Genomic DNA, 24,113 nt, shown 5'->3' on the forward strand with positions numbered 1-24,113 from the left:
CCTAGCCTGTCTAAGTCCTTCTGCAGGCTGCCTGCTTCCTCAATACTACCTTCCCCTCTACAGATCTTTGTATCATCTGCAAACTTAGCAACAGTGCCTTCAGTTCCTTCCTCCAAATCATTAATGTATATTGTGAAAAGTTGTGGTCTCAGTAGCCACCCCAGAGGTACACCACTAGTCACCGGCTGCCATCCAAAAATACCCCTTTTTCACCACTTCTGCCAGTCAGCCAAACCTCTATCCATGCCAGGAACTTACCGTTAACACCATGGGTTCTTAACTTATTTAACAGTCTTCTATGTGGCACCATGTCAAAGGCCTCTGGAAATCTAAATAAATCACATCCACTGGTTCTCCTTTGTCTAACTTCTTTGTTACTTCCTCAAAGAACTGTAACAGATTTGTCAAACATGGCCTCCCCTTGACGAAGCCGTTCTGACTTAGTCCTATTTTGTCATGCACTTCCAAGTACCCCGCGATCTCATCTTTAATAATGGACTCTCAAATCTTACCAATGACCAAAGTCGGGCTAACCGGCCTATAATTTCCCGACTTCAACCTCCCTCTCTTCTTAAACAGTGGTGCTACATTAGCCACTTTCCAGTTCTCTGGGACTCTTCCTGCCTCCAGTGATTCCTGAAAGATCGTCACCAATGACTCCACAATCTCCTGAGCTATCTCTTTTTGAACCCTGGGGTGTGTCCAGTTCCAGGTGATTTATCTACCTTCAGACCTTTAAGATTCCCCAGAGCCTTCTCCTCAGTTGGATCATGGCTGAACTTTCACATCAACTCCATGTTCCCGCATTATACTGATATCCTTTGACTCCCTGAGAGACCAAACATCTATTTCTTTCCTGGATATGCTCATCAACTGAGCATCCAAAGATTCACTGCCCCACGGAGGGAATAAATGTCTCCTAATCTTAATCTTAATATTATAGTCATTTAGGACTATGATCTTTTTGTTCTAGACTCACCAACTAGGGGAAACATCTCACAGCATTTACATTCTTAAGCCCTCATAAGAATTTAATGAATATAAATGAATTCACGTCGTATTCTTCTGAGCTCCAGAGAATATAGGCCCATTCTACTCAATCTTTCCAACAACCCTCTTGTCCCAGGAGTCCATCTAGTGAATATTTTTTGCACCCTCTCTCAGTATGTCCTCCCTAATGTAAGGAGACCAAACTATGCATAGACTTGAGATATAACCACATCCCTCAATAACTGTGGTAAGAGATACTCTTACACTCCAAGTCCCCTGCAATAGTGGTTAACATATCCATTTGCCTTCCTAATTGCTTGCTGTTAGATGAATTTGGAGGTTTCCTTCTACACATCACAAATTTGAGTTCCAATATTTACTGCTCTCTGACTTTTCAAAACATACATTTCCATCCTTCCTACCTGTAATGACTTAGGCCAGGCCTTTGCGATTGGCCAATTAGAATACAAGTCCCCTGATTAGTGGCCGATTCAGGGAACCCCTTTCTGTGTATATAACAGGGAGTGCCACATCCTCTGCACTCCCAGTGTAGACAGCAGACTGAATGTCATGGTTGTTCAGCTGTTAGGTTTGTAAATAAAAGGAATTCTGGTGACGGGACTTCTGCCTCCGTGGACTTATTACACTACCAAAGCTGATATTTTCTCTACTTTAACTAATCCTCATTCCTTGCTGATATATTATCCCCAAACCCCAAGCTCTTGCCTTAACCCATTCTTCTGACTCTGACCTCTGGTCATCCCACCCTCCTTTTGTTACACCACTTGGGGGACTATGCAGAAAGAGAAGTCAGTTTTGGAAATGTACTGGCTATGATCGGTAATGCTCAGCTGTGGAGAGGTATTGGTGGAGAAGAGTATTATTCAACCATATCAAATATTTCAGAATGGTTGATGAGCACTCAGAGGGTTAATGCACTGTGGTCACAATCACCAGAAGATGTAGCTTATGACATTGGTTTGGCACTATCGCATGAGCAAATATTTGATAGAGAGATTCAAACGATAGAGTTGGGGAAGGATAGACATGGATATTTGAGGAAGACCATTGTGGAGAAATGGAAGATTGGAGACTGGGCTGCATATGAGAATGAAGCTCCAGACACCAGATTAAAACGAAGGCTAAAATTATTTCTAACACTGAAAGAGCACTGGTCATAACGCATCTATCTAGTCTCTCAAAAACCACAATTAAAATAGTGATTTTTTAGAACTATGCCGAAGTGAGGTGGAAATGATAACTTTGTTTAAGACAAATTTTCTTTCACAGAATGTAATTGTGTTCAATTGGATTTTTAATTATTTTTTTGCTAACTTTGTTTTGTTGTTTCAATTTTCAGAAAGCAGAGAGACGACCGTGTTTTTCACACCTGTTGCTAATGATTAATCAAATAATGGAATGTGACAGTTAAAAATTGGCTCTCCTGGTTGGAATTAAGTCACGATGCTGCAAATCCTTTTCTGTATTGTGGCAGATTTTCTTTTCGGTGGTTTTCCTGGATCCAAAACATCAAGTGAAAGTTTTGTCTCTCTATCTGAGTAAAAGTACGGTAATTATACTCGAGGAAGATTATAGAAAGACTATCAGTTGATACATATGTTCTTTGGCCATCTGGCATTTTAAACATCAACGTACACATTTGTTGAGGAGGATGTCCGTTTCCTGTGATGTTATCTCTTATGATTCTGCCAGCCTAGAGTGTGCAGCACCGTGCCACTTGCCTGAATTGAAACTGATTCTGAATCATCATTATTGTCTGATGAGTAGTATTTTATTTGCAAATTCTATACCTTAAGCGCAGTTTTTAATTCATTGTCTACTTCTGTCCACTATAAGTTTAATGAGACAGCCAAAAGTATTTTGCTGTGCAAATTCTGTGAAGCTGTTAAACGTTGTTGCCTTTGCTGGAGCTGGGTTTTCTCTTATGTTTCAGTATTGTGATTCCATAACACTATACTGCACGATTCCCATTAAATTACTGAGCTGTTGTCTGAATTGCTGAGTTACGTGACTATATTTGATAACTTTTTGTTAACAGCTAGAGCAGCAACCCACAATCCAAATTAATTTTCGTACATTTATTAATCTACTAACATCCCAACATCTTGCAACAGCGTAAAAATAAAATGCTGGAGGAGATAGACAAACGGTTTCTTTCATCATATCCATTCTACACCTGAAATGATTACCTGTCACTTTTTATTTCAAATGCTGTGGTATAAAAAATAATTCCCAGCAAAATTAGGTACATTTGTTTAATTCTAGATGATCGGAGGTAAAAGTCAAGCTATTCTGCCAAACGTAAAGCCTCAGTTGCCTACCAAGTCCACAACACATTTCCTGGGCAGTGAAAAGTTAGCTGTAGATTTGGGTGTAATCTATAGCAGTGAACAGTATCAAACTGTAACTAGGTTTGTATGAAGAAAACTGAAAATTGGGAAACGTTCAATTTTTGGAATTATCTGATTTAAAATTAGAAGTCCTGACTTTGCTGAGAGCCTGGGGCAGAATTCTGTTTCTAAACCTTTGATGGCGGAGTAGTGAGTGGAAAATCAATGGAACCTGAAAACATAATGAATCGCTGACCTGAACACGTCAGTTGAGTTTCCAGTGGGAACAAGAACATGGTAGCTTCAGTCTGTATTAGCATATGCTTTTATGGGCTCCATCCTGCTATCAGAGGCCCTGTACAAATGTGTGGCATCTGGTCAAACTTTTGTAAAGCAGAAAGAATCACTAAACTGCTGAATCAAAATATTCAAAAGGAGGGGCCAAGTAGGCAGATTTGTTGCAATTTAAATACACAATTAGTTTATAAATTAAACACAATATATTATGATATGATTTGCATAATTATTATCGCAGTGTTTAAACATTCATATGGACCTATTTCTTCATGCATTTTAATATTTGCTGGAGAGTTCCCAGAGTTCTTAGTTTATATATGTCCAGTGATGGATGCTGAATAGATAAGAGTCTTTGCCAATGGAGAAGAATAATGCAGCAGCCCTAAGGTGTATCCAGGCTGCGAAGACCCAGAAGAAACAAGACAGCAGAAAGCAAATTGACTGTCCTATTAGTTGAGGTGAAGGGTGCAATTTTTGCATATTTTGTACTTGCAGCCAATCGGACCAGCTTCTATCCCACATCCCACCCCAACCTGTTATCAGGTTACGCATATTTCAAACACCCACCCCCACACCCCCAGTTGTCGAAGACGGACCCAGACAGACATAGGTGCTACGGATATTTTTTTAAATGTGCTGAATGGTCCCTGAGCTATCGTACCAGCAATGTTAGGGGCAGAGTACAGTGACCAATTGGGATTCGCATTTCATTGCACTTAGCAAGAAGGGCGATATCGAAGCCCCAGATCGTGCAGTGGAAAGATACCTATTCTGATTTTACCGCTGAATAACAAAATATTATAATTTGATTCACGGAAAATGTGTTTCAAAAGCAAAATGACACAGGTGCACCAGAAATTAACTTTTAAAAATTAGTCAGCAGTCAGGTGGCAGCATCAAGATGGTACTGACACATTGCTGTATAATGGAGTAATAACAGAGCTACATTTCCATATTTCGTTCCTTTCTGGGTAAGTTACAATATTTAGCAAGTGCACGTAAATGCTCTCCTCATGAAAAGGACAAGTTAGGAAGTGAGAGAGCCTGAAATTATCTCTCAAGCTCTCCCAGAGGTTTCTTTAGAGTGGATGTGCCTTTTTGTCCTTCATGTTATCTTGGTAGTGCGGGCAGAGAACCTAAATTGGGGAAATAACAAAATGATGGGGAGATCTAAGCAATTTGAAGTACATATGTAATCCTGAACTGTGTTATAATATTTATTAAATGTTCAATTATTTGTTATCATTGATTAACAAACCAAGGGTGAATATGCATCTTTCCAACACTAGAAAAAAATTACTGTAAGAGAATTTAGTTGAGAACTTTGTTTAAAATGTTGCTTTTATTGTGTTAAGAACATTAAAAAATTTGTAAGATGTAACATTTACAAATATGATTTGGGAAATGGGTATATATCAAGACTAATTATTTCCCCTTGCGGTTTAATTTCCTACTTGTTAATTAATTGAAAATCTGTGTTTCTGAAAATAACTGGCTCAGGGATAATCGATTATGAATATAATCAATTATCTTAGTTTTGAAATTAGGTCAACTTTTATAATGTTTCAATAGTTTATATTTTTCGGCTGCTCATGCTGGTAATAACACTCAAACATTTAGCAACGACTGGAAACTAAGTTTATTGTTTTCCCACCTTTGTCCTTGTATATAAGCCAAATAAAAGAATTTATTAATTAAATACCGAATGTATAATTGTTTGTGCTTTTCTAATAAACAATGGGCAAATATATTCTCTTGCTTCAGAGAATGCAGATTAGTTTTTCCAACAGCTTGTATGTTATGTATTCGGATTCTGATTGGATTATTCCTTCTGCATACGTAGGAGTATCAGTGATAAACACATTTGGACACTTTTGCTCCCTGTGGGATATAAAATCCCATTGCCTCTTGTGTAAAATAACTATGGAGCAAACTACCACTCTTTTTAGCAAAATACCGCTGATGCTGGAATCTGAAACAAAAACAGAGAAAGCTGAAAAAACGCAGCAGGTTTGGGAGCATCTGTAGGGAGAGAACCCGAGTTGCCATTTCGCATCCACATGACCATCCATCAGAACTAAAGAGAGGGAAAAGTGTGACTTTATGCAAGCGGGGGTGGAACAGTGGGAATAGTGATTAGTGGGAGCTAGGAGAGATTGCAACAAACATGTAACAAAACTTGGAACGAGTGACAGATGGCCTGGTGAGGAGGAGGGGGAGTGCGGTTTTGTGTATATGAACAAAAATAATTATTTTTGGGATATGGAAACAGGTGAAGATGGAGGAGAAAGGTCACTGTCTAAAGTTGTTGAACTCGGTGTTGAGTCCTAAGGGGCTGTAAGGTGCCTAATCAGAAGGTGAGGTTCTGCTCCTCCACTTTTGCATTGGATTTCACTGGAGCACTGCGGCAAGCCAAGGACATGCATTATGAAAGAATATTAATCAATAAAAAGATTAACGAAATCTCAAAATTGTTGACCTTGCTAGACAGCACTCATCTCTGTATCAAGGGAAAATCACTGTCTTAGGCTAAGCTTTCTGGGAATCAAAGCCACTTGTGTATAATAGTGCCATTGCTATGCAAATGCCTCCTGTGGCAAAATGAAATCTGTTGACTGATGCATCTTTCCATCCTGGGTTCCCATTGTTCTTATGTAAAATTATGACACCTCGACGTATCTTTGTGAGATAAGGAATTTTAACAGTTTCCTTATCAGTATCGATGTTACTGCATTTGCATAGGAAATTAGATTAAGCCAAAGCATTGTGCCAGTAAACACCACAGCTGGCCTTTTTTTCTGTATAAAGATTCCCACCTCCAAAATCTGGGCAGATGGAGTTGCAGGAAAACGGAAAATATCTTTCTCTCAGTTTTGTTAGAAACTGTCTCCTTGCAAGTAAAACCAATGTGAATAAACACTACCCGTGTTTAAGTCTAAACTCTTGTTTCAGAGAATTTCTTCGACAACACATGGATATGAGAGCAGGTTCAAGCAATAGGAAGATTGGGATCTTTACTGTGGCCTGACGCAAAACAGTCATCCAGTCTCCATTTAGTCTCTGCAATCTAGAGGAGACCGCATTGGGAGCAGCGAATTCAGTGGACCAAATCGAAGGAGGTGCAAGTGAAATCTTGCTTCACCTGAAAAGAGTACTTGTGACCTTAAACAGAGTGGAAAGGTCGTAAAAAGGCAGGTGTTGCACCTTCTGCGATTGCAAAGGGATGAGGAGTTGAGAATGATAGCTTTTTAAAAATAAATATAGAGTAGCCAATTACTTTTTTTTTCAAATCCAGGCAATTTAGTGTGACCAATCCACCTAACCTGCACATCTTTGGGGGTGAAACCCACGCAGACATGGGGAGAATGTGCAAACTCCACACTGACAGTGACCCAGGGCCGGGATTCAAACCCAAGTCCTCAGCGCTGCAGTCTCAGTGCTATCCACTGTGTCACATGCCGCCCTTTGGGCATGATAGATGAGTGGACCAGTGTTTCACGACGAGAGCAGGCCCTGTGGAATGCAGATGGGGGGCACGGTTGAGGGAAAGATCTGTTTCATGGTGGCAGCATGTTGAATTTGAAGGATAGGACCTCCGATGGCATTATGTACAGGGACTCCTGCCAGAGTACTAAACGTTTAACCGTTTTTGCCCAGTTTCTGGGGGTACTTTTGTTTAAAATCTCCATCGAAGATATATGGTACCCACGTAAAGGTAATTCCCAGAAGGACAAGGGGAAAGAAAATTGAGAGAAATTTGTCAACAGAATTGGGAACTTCTCAGGGCTCTTCGGTGGTGGCTGCTGCGACTCAGCACTCTCCACTAACAGCTGAGATGCTTGTCGGCATCTTGGTGGCGGAGTTTGAGAAGCAAGAATGGGCGATAGAAGAGGCCCTAGTTCCATTTGGCTAGCTGATAAAAGTGCATGGAACTGGGATAAAGGGAGTGGAGGTAACTCTTTCAAAGTATAGCGACCAGATTGCCTCTCTGGAAGCTGAGAATTTGCATATGGCTGATGTGAATAAAGCAAGGAAGGCCAAAGTGGATGATCTGGAGAATCATTCCAGGAGGCAGAACATCACAATTGTGGGGTTGCCAGAGGGGATGGAAGGCCCAATTTATAACAATGTGGATATTGTATGGGAGTTAAGGGTTAGCAATTTCATGAAAATTCATCTGAAGAGCAGTCATGTAAAATCACGTGATAAGCCTTGATTCTGGGAGAAGGTGTTTAGACGTGAGAGAGAGTAGTTATGTATTTGAGAGTTCTGTCGATGTAGTTATAGCATAGTTTATTTTAGCAATCTTTGTACTTAGGAATATGGTTGAATCTAGTTTAAAGCAGTGTTAATAAATCAGCTTTGTTAATTAACGTACCTTGATGTTCTTTGTTGAACGCTACACATCCAAGCCATCCTTACAAAGAAAACAGAGAATATCACATGGTACCAGGTATTTGGCTATGTTATAATAGAAAGGTTTAGAGAGAAAGAAAAATCTACCAGGTTCCAATGGCAATTACCTTGTGGAAGCCAATAACGTTGAAAATAAATTGCCCAGTCAATGAGAAATGGAAGGTTTGCAGACTCCAAAGTAATTCCGGACATTGGGTAAAGTTGATGTTAATTGGAAAAATTTCAAACAGCATATCTCAGCCTTAGACCTCGAAGCGGATAGCGATCAGAAAAATACAGCGTTGTTTCTAATGATGGCTGGCTGCAAGCTTTAGAAATATTTAACTCATTCCATTTTAAGAATGAGGGTGACAAAAAGAAATATAACAAAGTTATCGAAATGTTCGACAGGCATTGCAAACTTCAGATAAATTAAACGTTTGAGTGATTTTCCGGAAAAGAGTCCAGCAAGCATATGAAACACTTTACTGCTTTATTATAGATTACAGGCTCAAAGCGCAGACCTGTAATTTTTCAATATTATTAGACTCCCTTCTACGTGATCAGATTGTATTTGGTGTTAAAAATGAAAAGCTGCGTGAACGATTACTCGGCCAATCTAAGTTTAAAATTCGAAGATACAACTAGTATGTGTCGTGCAAGGGAACTTGCTAAAAAGCAATATTCCGAAATGTTCGTCTGTGAACGTGGCACGAAAGCGAACAACATGGCTGATTCCACTGATGTGGTGGTGCACTTGGAAAAAGCAGCACGCTCCAGATGGTGGCCATTTTGCATATAACATCACAAGCGTCATGATGTGCAACTGTTGTGGCCACGCACACCAAGCAAAAAAATGCTGAGCCTTCGAACATGTGCGAAGTGTCACAGACTCAACCACTTCACTTCTCAGTGTCGAACGGGAATTACATCGCAACAGTTTAAGAAGATGAGTGCAGTCACTAAAGGAAGAGCTGTACAGGAGATCAGTTCAAACAAATATGAAAATTAAAGTGAGTAAACCTGACACTGTTCAAGATGAATATGACTTAGCGGACACTTACTTTGTCGGCATAGTTGAAAAAGTGAATAAAATTTCACAGGCAATTTCTGAAGCGGTCAATGAAAATCCAATCTCAATTGCTCACAATCAAGATGAGTGGACAATTTCATTAAAGATAAATGGAACCAATAATGTGATTGAATATTGCATTCAGTTTGAAGTTTAAGTTTTAAACTTAAATAAAGGAAATTATAAGGGCATGAAGACAGAATTGGCTAAAGTCAACTGGGAAATTAGGTTAAGGAATGCAGTTGCAGACATTGAAAATTTTTTAAGGGGCAATTTAACATGGCCAATCCACCTATCCACATCTTTAGGTTATCGAATCATAAAATTTACAGTGCAGAGGAGGCTATTTGGCCCATCGAGTCTGCACCGGCCTTTGGAAAGAACACCCCATTTAAGCCCACACTTCCAACCTATCCCAGTAACCCCACCGAACCTTTATTTTTGGTCACTAAGGGCAATTTAGCATGGCGAATCCACCTAACCTGCACATCTTTGGACTGTGGGAGGAAACCGGAGCACCCAGAAGAAACCCACGCAGACACTGGGAGAACTCCGCACAGACAGTGACACAAGCCGGAATCGAACCTGGGACCTTGGAGCTGTGAAGCAACTGTGCTAACTACAGTGATACCACGCTGCCCTACCACTGTGCTATCATGCTGCCCTTGTGGGGGTGAGACCCACGCAGACATGGGGAGAATGTGCAAAATCCAGATGGACAGTGAGCCATGGCCGGGATTGAACCCGGGTCCACGGCGCAGTGTGGCAGCAGTGCTAAACACTGCACCGGCATGCCGCTCCCCAGTTGCAAACATTTAAGGAGATATTTCCTAGCATTCACCAGAAATACATTCCTGTGAGAAAAACAGACTCCAGGGAAAGAAAGCTCAAGCTTAAGGAATTGAAAGGTAGTATCAAATTGATAGAAAAAGCATATAATACTGTGAAGATTAGTGGCAAGTCAGAAGATGAAATGAATGAGATTGGACAGAACATAAAGAATATCATAGGATAGCTGAAAGAACAATAAGGAGGGAGGAACTAGAGCATTGAGAAAGTTAACTAGAAATATAAAAGCAGACAGTTGAAGTGTTTCTACAGATGTTTAAAAAGGAAATGAGTAAGTAAAGTGAGTGTTCTTGAGAGTGAATTGGGGGAATTAATAATGAATGATAAGGAAACAACAGATGAATTAAACAGGTCTTCACTAGAGAAGATATAAATAACATCCCAGAATTATGAATCAGGCAGTAAAAGGGTGGAACTCAAAACAATTACAATGACCAGCGAAAGGGTATAGATAAAATTATTAGAACTAAATGCTGACAGGTCCCCTCATGGACTTCATCCTAGCGACTCAAAAGGATGTGGCTGATGAGACAGCGGATGGATTGGTTTTAATTTTCCAAAATACCCTAGATTTTGGAAAGGTCCCATCAAATTGGAAAATAGCCAGTGTAAGCCTTCTATTCAAGGAAGGAGGGAGACAGAAAGCAGGCTGGTTAGCTTTTAACATCTGTCATAGGGGAAACATTGAAATCTATTATTAAGGAGGTTTAATGGGGCAGTTAGAAAATCTTAATACAATCAGACAGAGTAAACATGGTTTTCTAAAAGGAAAATAATGTTTAACTTATTTATTAAGAGTTCTTTGGGGAAGAAGCTTGCAAAGAAAGGGGAGCCTAGATTTCCAGAAGGAATTTGACAAAGTACCAAATAAAAGGTTGCAACACAAAATAAGAGTTCATGGTGGAGAGGGTAACATTAGTATGGATAGATGACTTGTTAGCTAACATGAAACGGGGAATTGGCATAAATAAGAAATGTTGGAATTGACAAGATGTAATAAGTGTAGTGTCACAGGGGCCACTTTACAATCTATATCGATGATTTGGATGAAGAGACTGAATGTATAATTGCTAAGTTTGCTAATGACACAAGGATAGGTAGAAGGTAAGCTGTGAGTGGGACATAAGGGTTCTGCAAAAGGATATAGATAAGTGAAGTGAGTGGACAGAAATTGGCAGATGGAAGGTGAAATACAGCATGTTACCTAAGCGAGATTGCGGCCAGCTAGGAGCACACTCAGCAGGCTCGAGGCCCGGCCAGCTGAACGAGAGCGAGAGGTGAGCAGAGCAGCAGATTGGGGGTGCGAAGAAGGTCAGGCAAGCTCCATCGTTGTGTCTCTGGGAATCTGGAAAAGCAGGAGCGGGCAACTCTACCAGAGTTAGAGGCCAACCAGGGAGGGCTCGAGTGAGAGGGCTGGACTGGGCAGCAACAGGATTGGGTGGTGAGGGCGAGAGAGAGCAGAGGTCAGGCCAGATAGCCAGAAACAGCAGCCAGCCAGGAACACACGGGGTCGTGAAGCTCGAAGCTCGACCACCTAAGAGAGAGATGAGCAGAGCAGCAGTTGAGAGGCGCAAAGAAGGTCAGGTAAGTGCCGGTATCATGTCTCAGGAAATCGGGGAACAGAGGCCAATGGAAGCAGGGTGACTCGAACAGGCCAGCCAGGCAACAGAGCTGAAAGTGAGTGGGCTGGGCAGCATCTGGACTGGGCAGTGAGCACGAGACTGTGGGTTTATGTGCCTTGCATTGCGTGAGCTGAGGACGGCCGGCGTCAGGAGGGCATTGACGTTGTTCGGGGTAGGGCTCGACATCATTGTGGGCAGGGTTTGATGTCATTGGAGTGGGGCTCAATATCATTGGGGGCGGGCCATCACCACCAGGGGGCGGGTGGGACGTGACGTGGGGCCCGTGCAAAGAGGGAGAGCACGGAGCCCCCAGAAGTATAAATCCCCCCCGACAAAAGGGAATGAGATACAAATGTTGTGATGTTTTGTTACAGATGTATAGGGCATTGGTGAGACCACATCTGGGGTACTGTGCACAGTTTTAGTAGTCTCATTTAAGGAAGGACATAATTGCATTAGAAGCAGTTCAGAGAAGGTTCATTAGACTGATTCCTGGAATGAGGGGTTTATCTTATGAGGAAAGGTTGGACAGGTTGTGCCATCATCCTTTGGAGTTTTGAAGAATGAGAGGTGATTTTATTGAAACATATAAGACCGAGAGAGGGCTTGACAGAGTGGATGCTGAAAGGATGATTTATTTTGTGGGAGAGACAAGAACCAAGGGACACAGTTTAAAATACGGGGTCTCCAATTTAGGATGGGGATGAGAAGAATTATTTTCTCTGAAGATTGTGAGTCTTTGGATCCCTCTTTCCCAGAGAGAGGGTCATTGAATATTTTTAAGGCAGTAGTTGATAGATTTTTGACAAGGGAATCAAGGGGTATCTAGGTTAGGCAGGATAATAGCTTTGAGGCCACAATCAGATCAACCATGATTTATTGAATGGTGGCGCAAGTGGCCAAATGGCTTACTTCTGTTCTTAATTCATATGTTCGTAAAATATTAAATTGGTTAAAAGGCTCTGCTCATTATCGTTAGAAATTAAGTAATAAAAATGCAAAATATATATTACAAAATATTATAAGAAGTACTTTTCTCTCAAAGTACTTCACAGCGGTGATTAAACAACAATTTTGTTTAGTAGGACATTAGTGATAAACTCAGTGGAGAGTTTAATCTTAAATTGGTCATGTTTTCTGTGAGGAGAATCATATGTGGAATTAAATATTTATTGCAGAACAAATTTAACCTGTTTAAATTATTCTTTATGCCTATGTCACATCCTGGGTGTTACTCAGCTACTTGGTTTACCAGCTAGAAACCTCAAAGTTGCAAATGAGTCGAGCAGAACTTTGAGGATGACAAGAATTGAAAGACTTGAGCAGTCAGCATTCAAAAGGATTATTTAAGTCACATTAAAATCAATAAGATGATTCTTTCTACTTGTAAGTAAATTGACCTTTCATGTTAAACAAAAATATGTTTTGCAGAATAAAGAGGAAAAGTTCAGAATGGTAGTAAGCAATTATTTTGAGTTGGGCAGATTGCGTAAACTATGCAGCTTGTTTTAATTTTTTTCTGAGTTTCGGATTCTATTGGGTAAAATGCTTTTAATATATTAGATTCCAAGTTATTGTAGTTAGTATTGTACATTCTCAGGCTATGCATTTTATCAAAAGTATATTTGTGTTGGCTCCACACCAAACATTTAATTTAAGCAATAATATCACATAAAACCCTTAAAATGCATTATAACTTGTCAGTAATTATATTTAAATAATTGAAAATATACAATATAGTTGATTCAAAAATATAAAGTTTGTGGCTGAAATTATAATGGTAATACACTGGGGAAAAATACAAAGTTTTAAATTACATTTTATAATATTGTAAAATTAAATAGATCTGCTTTTTGCTTTTACTATTTTATGTCAAATTTAGAATTCTTGAATCTAAATTTGATACTTGCCATTTAGTAAGATCTTGAATTTATTTTGATAACTCAGTGAAAAACCAGCAAATGAAGCATGAATTATAAGCTACGCTAGTCAGATCATGTCAAATGAATATTCTTTATACCTTGTCCCATGTGCTTTAGGTGTACATTTGATTTAATTTGCCAAGCAACATCAGAGAAAATAATATTTGCCAGGCCTAAAGCTTATTAGAGTATGCCTTGATCAGTGATTTACTACAGCCTATTGAGAGATATATACAACTATTTATACACAGTAATACTGAGGCATATACCATGTTTCCAGTTAGACCTCACTAAAAGACGAGAAGCTACATAATATGCAGTTAATTGATAGTGTTATTGTAGAACCTACATTAAAACATTCATTTACATTCCTGATTTACAACAGTTATTACACTTCAAAAGATAGTGTTTTGAGATATCCTGGGGTTGTGTAAGTCGCTATTTAAATGCAAGCTTTTTTAAAGAGGTATTGTTGTATATTCGGACAGTTAGCAGTCTAAATAACATTTCCCATTTATCAGCTTCCTTTGCAGTATGAAGTTTTGATTAAATACAGTAACAATTTAATAGTCAGTTTTTGTTGTTTGGATAGTTAAAGAGTTAATTTTACGAGATATGGTGCATGCTTTAAAGACAGGAAGGCGGGAGTTTCCGCTAATGCTGTAGGCTTTCTTACATTTCTCTGTTTCCTGCTTGATAACAACACTGATGGAAATATGTGGGCCTGTTTTGTGTTTGACAGTGGTGCAGTTTGCAAAATTCATTATGACACAGAATTGAACATTTATCTCTGTCACTACTTAAAATGAATGTCATACTAGTTAATATAATTGTTCCCTTCATAAGTTTGATGTGTTCCTAACTATTATTTCCTATGGTACCAAAGAGCAAATAAAACAATGTTGAACAAGTAAATGTTCAGTGACAGTAAATTAAATGGTTCCCATCTATTGGACCCCATCATTTACTCAAAGTCTTTCTTCACCTCTTCCAATAACTTAATGGTTTTATCCAGTGATAAGAAAACTTGCACAGATTTGGAAGACCCAAGTTCACTCCCACATCAGAGTTAATAAACTTTCTTGTCACAAGTAGGCTTACATTTATACTGCAAGAAAGTTACTGTGAAAAGCCCCCAGTCGCCACATTCTGGCACCTGTTCGGGTACACAGAGGGAGAATTCAAAATATCCAGTTCACCTGACCAGTTCGGGGCCTGTGGGAGGAAACCGGAGCACTCTGAGGAAACCCACGCAGACACGGGGAGGATGTGCAGACTCCGCACAGACAGTGACCCAAGCCAGGAATCGAACCTGGGACCCTGGAGCTGTGAAGCAACAGTGCTACCCACTCTGCAACAGTAGTTTGTCTCGACCAGGGTTGGGGCAAGGGCACCAAAATTAGTCGCATTATGCCTAGATCGGGCGGCATGGTAGCATAAGTGATTAGCACTGTTGCTTCACAGCGCCAGGGTCCCAGGTTCGATTCCCAGCTTGGGTCGCTATCTGTACGGAGTCTGCACGTTCTCCACGTGTCTGCATGGGTTTCCTCTGGGTGCTATGATTTCCCCCCACACGTCCCAAAGACATGCTTGTTAGGTGAATTGGACATTTTGAATTCTCCCTCAGTGTACCCGAACAGGTGTCTAAGTGTGGCGACTAAGGGATTTTCACAGTAACTTCATCACAGTGTTAATGTAAGTGCACTTGTGACAATAATAAAGATTATTTTATTTAAAGATTAAGACAAGGGAACATGTCCATAGTTATCCATTCCAGATCACTATCATGCCTGGGTACCATTTAGTACTGGCTTCTCAAACAATGTGGATCAGTTGTATTGGCACCTGAGGTGGGGTGGGAGGGGGGGAGTGGTCTCCCAGCTCATAGAGACCCCTGGGTGGTCAGACAGGGAAGGTTGGTACCTTGGCACAGCCAGCCTCGCACCCTGGAAATGCCACCTGGCACAGTTAAGGTGCTGGGGTGGCACTGCTGGTTTGGCAGGGGTATTGCTCGGGTGACAGGTTGCAGTGCCTGGGTTCCCAGGTGACAGGTTGGTGCAGCCATGGATTGGGACCGGTAGGGGCCTTACCACATGGGGGGGGGGGGGGGGGGGGGGGGGAGTGTTCCCGGCACCCTCCCCAAAGTTGGGGGGAGGAAGGGGGAGCTGAAAAAGGAGGGGGTTGGAAAGATTGAGGCAGCCTTCCAAATTGGCACCCAAACTCCGTGGAGTATTTTCTGCGGGTGAGCTTCAGTTCGCCAGCAGGAAATGATTCTTAAGTGTGGCCTTGGTGAAGAGAAACTCCACGAGGCCAAAAAAAGGCCAAAAAAGAGGCAAAGTGCCGTTGAATAGTGGGCTGTTTCTCAGCGCTACAGCCACCGAGAAACATCCCGCTTACCGTGTTCAAAACAGGACATAGATTCTTTCCAGTTGAATGGCGTCCCATATCAAATAAACTGCTTTCAATTTGATCACCTAGAGAGAGTGGAAATCAATTTTCTAAATATTTTACCCCCTAATTGGCCTCGTTTTTAAAAAATCTGTTTTTACTGCTGTCCCAGGAGGTTATGTTGCTTTCAGGTGGGCTAGGAGCGTATACATTGTGATGCTAAAGGTACCTCCGCAACATCATCTAATTTTGTCCCAGCCTCAGTCCATGCTGAAAACATTCATCAACGTCATTTTCAGACTCAAATATCCCATTGGCCCTCTGAGTAGTCTTCTCTGCTTTATCCTTCAAAAACCAAAGCTCTTTCGAGAGCTTGCTGCCAGCTAGACCCTCAGCGCTAAAATTTGTGATCTACCAAGCCTTGACCACCCTGCCTACCAACCTCTCTCTTTCTAAAAACGTACCCTTTTATTAATCTTGGAGTCACCCCATCCAATGTCTCCTTATTTAGCACAGTGTCAAATTTTGCCTGATTACACTTATGTGTAATCAGCCTTGGGATGTTACAGTTGCCACATAAAGTTGGTGTTCAGAAAAGCAACCTGGGTTCCTGCTCTTGCTCCTGTTCCTGGTTGATATTCAACACAGCTGATAATATGCTGGTGTGGACACCAGGCACAGAATTTTAGCTGCAAAGGGGAGACTGATTCAGGTAGAGACAAAAGTTAGACCTGAAAAGTGCTGCTGGATCAGCAACCTGACATGATCCCATCACCTCCCAATTTAATCCAGAGTGTTTGTGGGTGGGTAGAGAACTCCAAATATGCAAATAAACAATTATATCAGCATCTGATCCAAAACTCTGGCTTTAACTGTTCCTATATAAGTTTCCTGAGCTATGTAGAACCTGCAAGGGTCAACAAGGTAAGAGCACATTGGAAAGTGCTAGTTCAGTGAATCTAAGAGTAATTTGCAGTCTCCTGCTGCCAGCCTTCAGTACAGCCTGGGAGCAGCTTGTGGAGCTCGACCATGCACTCCTGGTGAGTAACAAGAGGGACACCAACACCAATAGCAGCCGCAGTTGCTGCCTTCCCCTCAGCCACATGTCACTGTAGAGGGCAGAGGGGACAGGCACGGAGATTCAGCAGGAAGGTGGCAAGACCACCCAACAAAGGATCCAATGACAGAGGGTCAACATTATTGAACACCAGTGCCTCAGGAGGATCAGGCTCTCAAGACAGGTCACTGCAGAAATCTGCAGCCTCCATCAACAAGACCGCATTCCCAGTGCACCAGGTTGGCATACATTGCTAGTTACAACCATGGTGCCTGTCATTTGAGCCATGCACCCCACTCTCCACTAACTCCACCTCACCTCACCAGCAACGCCCCCCCCCCCCCCCCCCCCCCCCCCGCCAACAGCATACCACTTCCAACAGCACCGCCACCCCCCTCAGTACAAGAAAGAACAACAATAATCATGGGTAATTTTAATATGCATATGGTCTGGAGTAATCAAATTGGCAAGGGTAGCCTCGAGGGAGAGTTTGTTGAATGTGTTCAAGATTGTTTCTTTGAACAATGCATTGTGGAACCAACCAGGGAGCAGGCTATTCTGGATTTGGTATTGCTTAATAAGGAGGGATTAATTAATTACCTTATAGTTGAGGATCCTCAAGGGACGGGCACCGACGAGAATGCACTTAAGAATATGTTGTTTATTGGTCAGTTAACAGTAACAAAGATTGAAATCAACCACGTGACATTCCATTAAACAAAAAGAAAATGTCACTGTTACATATTGGTACCAATACAAAGCTATGTGGAAATGAAATGAAAATCGCTTATTGTCACAAGTAGGCTTCAAATAAAGTTACTGTGAAAAGCCCCTAGTCGCCACATTCTGGCGCCTGTTCGGGGAGGCTGATACGGGAATCAAACCGTGCTGCTGGCCTGCCTTGGTCTGCTTTCAAAGCCAGCGGTCAGCTCATTTTCACAAAAAAACACAAACATATGTACCACCCCTCACAGGTTCCTCAAGAGAAACAGAGGATAATCCTGAGAATGTGTTATCATGTCCAGAACTTTGCTGTAGAAATGATCTGTCAATCAAAGTGTTCCACATATCGGTGCCATTCTCTGTCGAGGAGCCACAGCTGTGCAGGCCCTCCCACACAGCTCAATTTCACCAGAACCAAATCCTGACATCCACATGTTCCACTGCCGCTCAAGGTGCAGTTGAACATCCTTGATTTCCAGCGTGTTTAACCCATGGTGACGTGCCAGTTACATGCAGCACTCGCCATACGAGCAACAAAAGCACCGCAATCAAAGGTGTCATCAGGTAACCCATTTGGATCAATGTCATGCATCAGGTTCAGCAGTGTCTTCTTGCTTCAAATCGGATTGCCTTCTGGATTCTTATGTCCTCCTGAGCCCGGTGTTCCAGGACTCAGGTACCTTAGAAAAAGTTGTCCTTCTTTCTGGCTACTGAAAAGGAAGGAAACAGCAACAGCAGCCTCCAGGCATTTGCAGGAGCAAGCAGCAAACACAACCTGCAACTGTGAAGTGCTCTCAGAACTAACAAGGCCAATTCCTTATTAGCAACATATTGCAGTTGTGCAGCCAGAGGCTGCTCACAGTCAAAGGGAGTTAAAGTGGCCTTCACTATATATCCACAAACAGGGCTATGTCCTGGAAGTGTTTGGTGGAGCAGACAGGCAGCAGCTGTTGTTTCCTCTGTTATGGGTATATAGTTTGTGGGATTGTTAGATATGTTGTCCATCTCCTTAATAAGATAGAGATTGACCTTAATTGGTGACAATTGATGCTTGCCGGTTAGATTGTGAACTGATCGGCGACTGGTGCCGATCCCGATTTCGGCCTCTCCCGTGATTTAACCAGTGCACACTGATCCGTGCTGGGTGCAAAGGGGCCCGTAAATCGCTTCCAAGAAATTTACAAATGCAAATCGATAGATTAGGTGAGTGGGCTAAAATTTGGCAGATGATGTTTAATGTGGATAAGCGTAAAGTTGTCCATTTTGGTCGGAAAAATGGAACAGTAACTTATTATCTAAATGGAGAGAAACCTCAGAGTGATTTGGTGCAGAGGGATACGCGTATCCTCATGCATGAATCTCAGCAAACTAGCATGAAGATAAAGTAGGTAACAAGGAAGGCAAATGGTATGTTGCTCTAAATAGCTATAGAGTATACAAGTGCTGTTCCTACTGTACAAAGCAATGGTGAGACCGTACCTGGAGAACTGTGTACAGTTTTGGTCCCCTTACTTAAGGAGGGATATAGTTGAATTAGACACAGTTCAGAGGACGTTCACTAGATTGATTCCGGTGATGAGGGGTTTGTGTTATGAAGAGAGATTGAGCAGTTTAGGCCTATGTTCTCTCGAGTTTAGCAGAGTGAAAGGAGACCGAATTGAATTGTATAAGATGATAAGTATTGACAAAGGAGACGTAGAGAGGATGTTTCATCTTGTGGGACAATCAAGAATGAGAGGTCATAGTTTTAGGATAAGGTTTAGAGGATTTAAAACAAAGGTGAGGAGAAATTGTTTCTCTCGAGGGTCGTGAATCTGTGGATTTCACTACCCCAGAGAGCGGTGGATGCTGGGACATTGAGTAAATTTAAGGGAGAGATAGACAGATTTTTAATTAGTCATGGGTTGAAGGGTTATGGAGAACGGGCAGGACGGTGGATTTGAGGCTGAGATGAGAACAGCCATGATCATATTAAATGGCGCAGCAGACTTGAGGGTCTGAATTGCCTAATCCTGCTCCTAGTTCTTATGTTCATACTTGTTTTTGGCTGGGCTTCAAAGGCCTATAAAGTAACAAGTGAGGTCAGTGGCACAGAGGAGCAGATGTGCAGCAATGAGGTGTTTGTAGTGTGATCACAAACAGGGTCCAGGACTGAATTTGTCTTTGCATGTGCATAAATCCAAAATTTGATTGACAGCTGCTATTTCAAACCGCTTGATGTTATGTACCACAGTGTTAAACACAATAAAAAGCACTGACAGCAAATGGTTAATGTGATTATTTTATAAGATAAATGTCATTTTAAATGTCATTTATGAGGGAGGCTAGAACAGGGAGAAAAGCAGTGAGTATTCAACATTGCCATGCCCTTGGATAATAAAATAATGTTAAAAACAAGAGGTACAAAATTCTCTATGGATGAAACCTACATAGATATTATCTATTTCCGAGTTACTTTGTCTTCTATTGCTGCTTACATATAATTTTACATATTTTAATGAATTAGGACTGGAAAAGTTTAACTTCAATGAACCATTGATACAGAAGATTGAACTACGTATGTTTGCATGACAGCTTTGTAACTTGTAGATTAAGGCCCAGAAGTGTACACATGAACAGTAAATTTCTAATCACTGACTTGGCTGGTGAGATGAGGTGTCAAGTGAAGATAAACCACTTCCACAGAAAGAAATTCAGATGGTGAGATAAGATGAACCATTCTGATGCACCTGTTGCTGGTTAGACATAGAAAATACTTTTATGTTGGTGCCAGCTGGGCTTTGCAAGAGTGGCACTCAAATAAAAGTCTTCATTCCACTGAACCTGCATGCTGCTGGTCCCCGTTGCAGAGCCAATAGAAAGAGCCTTGAGCATCCTGTGCCTCTGACCTCAGGCCACAGGAAGAGATGGGCTCTTGCTGGGTTTTGCCGAACGTTTTACTCGAGTGTCTGCCCAGCTGGTGTTGGTACATTATCAACATGAAAATAGATTTTCAGAATCAAATTTACAGGGCCTGAGCATAGGAAGTAATGATGCATACTTTAAGAAGTGGAGTATTAAAGATTATTTACAAAGGGGTTTATTTAATATAGTTATTCCAGTGAAGTTATATAGGGGCTGTTTAGCACACAGCTAAATCGCTGGCTTTGAAAGCAAACCAAGCAGGCCAGCAGCACGGTTCGATTCCCGTAACAGCCTCCCCGAACAGGCGCTGGAATGTGGCGACTAGGGGCTTTTCACAGTAACTTCATTTGAAGCCTACTCGTGACAATAAGCGATTTTCATTTCATTTCAAGTTTAAGTGATTTTAAAAGGTGAAAAATATTCTGAGGAATGGCTCAAATTCTTAGTAGTGACCCTTTTGTGCTTCAACAAAATTTATAATCCCAAATAGTTCCCCTGATGGCTCAGTAGCAGTGCTTGTTATGCCATATTACCACACAGACCCTATTTATGGCCAGGCTGAGTGGGTTGCTCTGAACTCATTAGTTTCTGCTTCTCAGGTAACCACACAGATCAGAAAGACCCCAGGTCCTATTTCTGGCCGGGCTGAGTTGGTTGCTATGAACTCATTAGTATCTGCTTCTCAGGTAAGTCAGTGAAAAATCAGCTTGGACTGCTGCTCCTTCCTGATTACTAACCAGTGATCCCTGTATCTGTGTGGAAATCAGATGATGACAGGATTGAGTCATGCATTCAAACACCAGGACATCTAAAACATGCATATGGAAATCTCTGATTAATAATTTGAGAAGCTCTGTGCATTTGGCCGAGGACTGGAGGAATCCAAATATGAAAACAGGAGTAAGGCACAAATCGGATCCATTAGACCAACATATTTAAATAGAGAAGATGCTCAAAGCACATTTGTAAGTGGTACTAAGGCTCACTGAATAAAGCCTGTAATGGGATAGTTAATATGGGATTACTTGTTCTGTGTTGCTATTCTTCAGTTAAAGATAGAGGAGATAGAAACATAGGCCGAGATTCTCCGTTCCGACTTGGCCCAGCCAATGCTGCCAGCGGGAACAGTGAATTTGGAGCTCAGCCGGACTCCATTCACTATATCAAGACCAGAGAATCCTGCCGGTGTGGACAGAGCGAGAATTACAGCCATAGAAAATTGAAGCAGGAGTCGCTCCTTGGGTCTTTCAAGCCTGCTCTGCATTCAACATGATCATGGCTGATCCTCTATCTCAACACCATATTGCTGTGCTCTCCCCATACTCCTTTACACCTTTAGAGTCTAGAAATCTATTTATTTCCTTATTAAATATATTCAGTGATTTGACCTCCATAGCTTTCTGTGGTAGAGAATTCCACAGGTTCACTACTCTTGAGTGAAGAAATTTCTCCTTATCTCAGTCCGAAATGTCTGACCCCATATCCTGAGTCTGTGACTCCTTGTTCTAGCCCCCCTACAGCGAGAGGAAAGATCATCCCTGCATCCAGTTTGTCCAGCTCTGTCATAATTTTACATGTTTCAATTACATCCCCACTCATTCTCCTAAATTCCAGCAAATACATGCCTAGTCAACACAATCTCTCCTCATACCACCCAATCCTGCCATCCCAGGAATCAGTCTGGTGAACCTTTCACTGTAACTGCCTCTATGGTAAGTATATCCTTTCCTAGATAAGGAGACCAAAACTGCACATAATACTCTAAGTGTGGTCTCACCAAGGTCCTGTACAGCTGCAGTAAGAAATCCTTGTTCCTGTACTCAAGTCCTCTTGAAATGAAGGTCAATACCATTTGCCTTCCTAACCACTTGGCTGTACCTGCTTGCTTTCAGTGACTGATGTACGAGGACACCCAGTCAATTTGCATGTCAACATTTACCAAAATTCACTAGACTCTGGGGTGGTCCCGGTGGATTGGAAATTAGCAAACGTGACACCACTGTTTAAAAAAGGAGGTAGGCAGACAGCGGGAAATTATAGGCCAGTGAGCTTAACCTCGGTATTAGGGAAGATGCTGGAATCTATCATCAAGGAAGAAATAGCGAGGCATCTGGATAGAAATTGTCCCATTGGGCAGACGCAGCATGGGTTCATAAAGGGCAGGTCGTGCCTAACTAATTTAGTGGAATTTTTTGAGGACATTACCAGTGCGGTAGATAACGGGGAGCCAATGGATGTAGTATATCTGGATTTCCAGAAAGCCTTTGACAAGGTGCCACACAAAAGGTTACTGCATAAGATAAAGATGCATGGCATTAAGGGTAAAGTAGTAGCATGGATAGAGGATTGGTTAATTAATAGAAAGCTAAGAGTAGGGATTAATGGGTGTTTCTCTGGTTGGCAATCAGTAGCTAGTGGTGTCCCTCAGGGATCTGTGTTAGGCCCACAATTGTTCACAATTTACATAGATGATTTGGAGTTGGGGACCAAGGGCAATGTGTCCAAGTTTGCAGATGACACTAAGATGAGTGGTAAAGCGAAAAGTGCAGAGGATACTGGAAGTCTGCAGAGGGATTTGGATAGGTTAAGTGAATGGGCTAGGGTCTGGCAGATGGAATACAATGTTGACAAATGTGAGGTTATCCATTTTGGTAGGAATAACAGCAAACAGGATTATTATTTAAACGATAAAATATTAAAGCATGCTGCTGTGCAGAGAGACCTGGGTGTGCTAGTGCATGAGTCACAGAAAGTTGGTTTACAAGTGCAACAGGTGATTAACAAGGCAAATGGAATTTTGTCCTTCATTGCTAGAGGGATGGAGTTTAGGACTAGGGAGGTTATGCTGCAATTGTATAAGGTGTTAGTGAGGCCACACCTGGAGTATTGTGTTCAGTTTTAGTCTCCTTACTTGAGAAAGGACGTACTGGCACTGGAGGGTGTGCAGAGGAGATTCACTAGGTTAATCCCAGAGGTGAAGGGGTTGGATTATGAGGAGAGGTTGAGTAGACTGGGACTGTACTCGTTGGAATTTAGAAGGATGAGGGGGGATCTTATAGAAACATATAAAATTATGAAGGGAATAGATAGGATAGATGCGGGCAGGTTGTTTCCACTGGCGGGTGAAAGCAGAACTAGGGGGCATAGCCTCAAAATAAGGAGAAGTAGATTTAGGACTGAGTTTAGGAGGAACTTCTTCACCCAAAGGGTTGTGAATCTATGGAATTCCTTGCCCAGTGAAGCAGTTAAGGCTCCTTCATTAAATGTTTTTAAGGTAAAGATAGATAGTTTTTTGAAGAATAAAGGGATTAAGGGTTATGGTGTTCGGGCCGGAAAGTGGAGCTGAGTCCACAAAAGATCAGCCATGATCTCATTGAATGGCGGAGTAGGCTCGAGGGGCCAGATGGCCTACTCCTCCTCCTAGTTCTTATGTTCTTATTTCCCAATATCTCACCATTTAAATAATATTCTGCCATTCTGTTTTTCATCTAAAAGTAGATAACTTCACATTTACCCGCATTATACTGCATCTGCCACGCATTT

At 41.6% G+C, this 24,113-nt stretch overlaps 2 protein-coding genes across 3 annotated transcripts in view; both read left to right on the plus strand.

Moving 5' to 3' along the window:
* The window catches only part of tec (tec protein tyrosine kinase), a 229,430-nt gene extending 224,088 nt beyond the window's left edge, over positions 1-5,342 (plus strand). For both annotated transcript variants that reach the window (XM_038791237.1, XM_038791236.1), the window contains exon 18: positions 2,351-5,342. In XM_038791237.1, coding sequence (XP_038647165.1) covers positions 2,351-2,422 — 72 coding nt within the window. In that variant the 3' untranslated portion in view covers positions 2,423-5,342. The remainder of the gene's footprint in view (positions 1-2,350) is intronic.
* Positions 5,343-12,845: 7,503 nt separating this feature from the next.
* txk (TXK tyrosine kinase) overlaps positions 12,846-24,113 on the plus strand; it is a 77,469-nt gene continuing 66,201 nt past the window's right edge. Inside the window, exon 1 of the mRNA XM_038791240.1 lies at positions 12,846-12,962. Within this exon, the coding sequence (XP_038647168.1) occupies positions 12,947-12,962 (16 nt within the window). The 5' untranslated portion in view covers positions 12,846-12,946. The remainder of the gene's footprint in view (positions 12,963-24,113) is intronic.

This window comes from Scyliorhinus canicula, chromosome 3 (genome assembly GCF_902713615.1).
Source record: "Scyliorhinus canicula chromosome 3, sScyCan1.1, whole genome shotgun sequence".
NCBI lineage: Eukaryota > Metazoa > Chordata > Chondrichthyes > Carcharhiniformes > Scyliorhinidae > Scyliorhinus > Scyliorhinus canicula.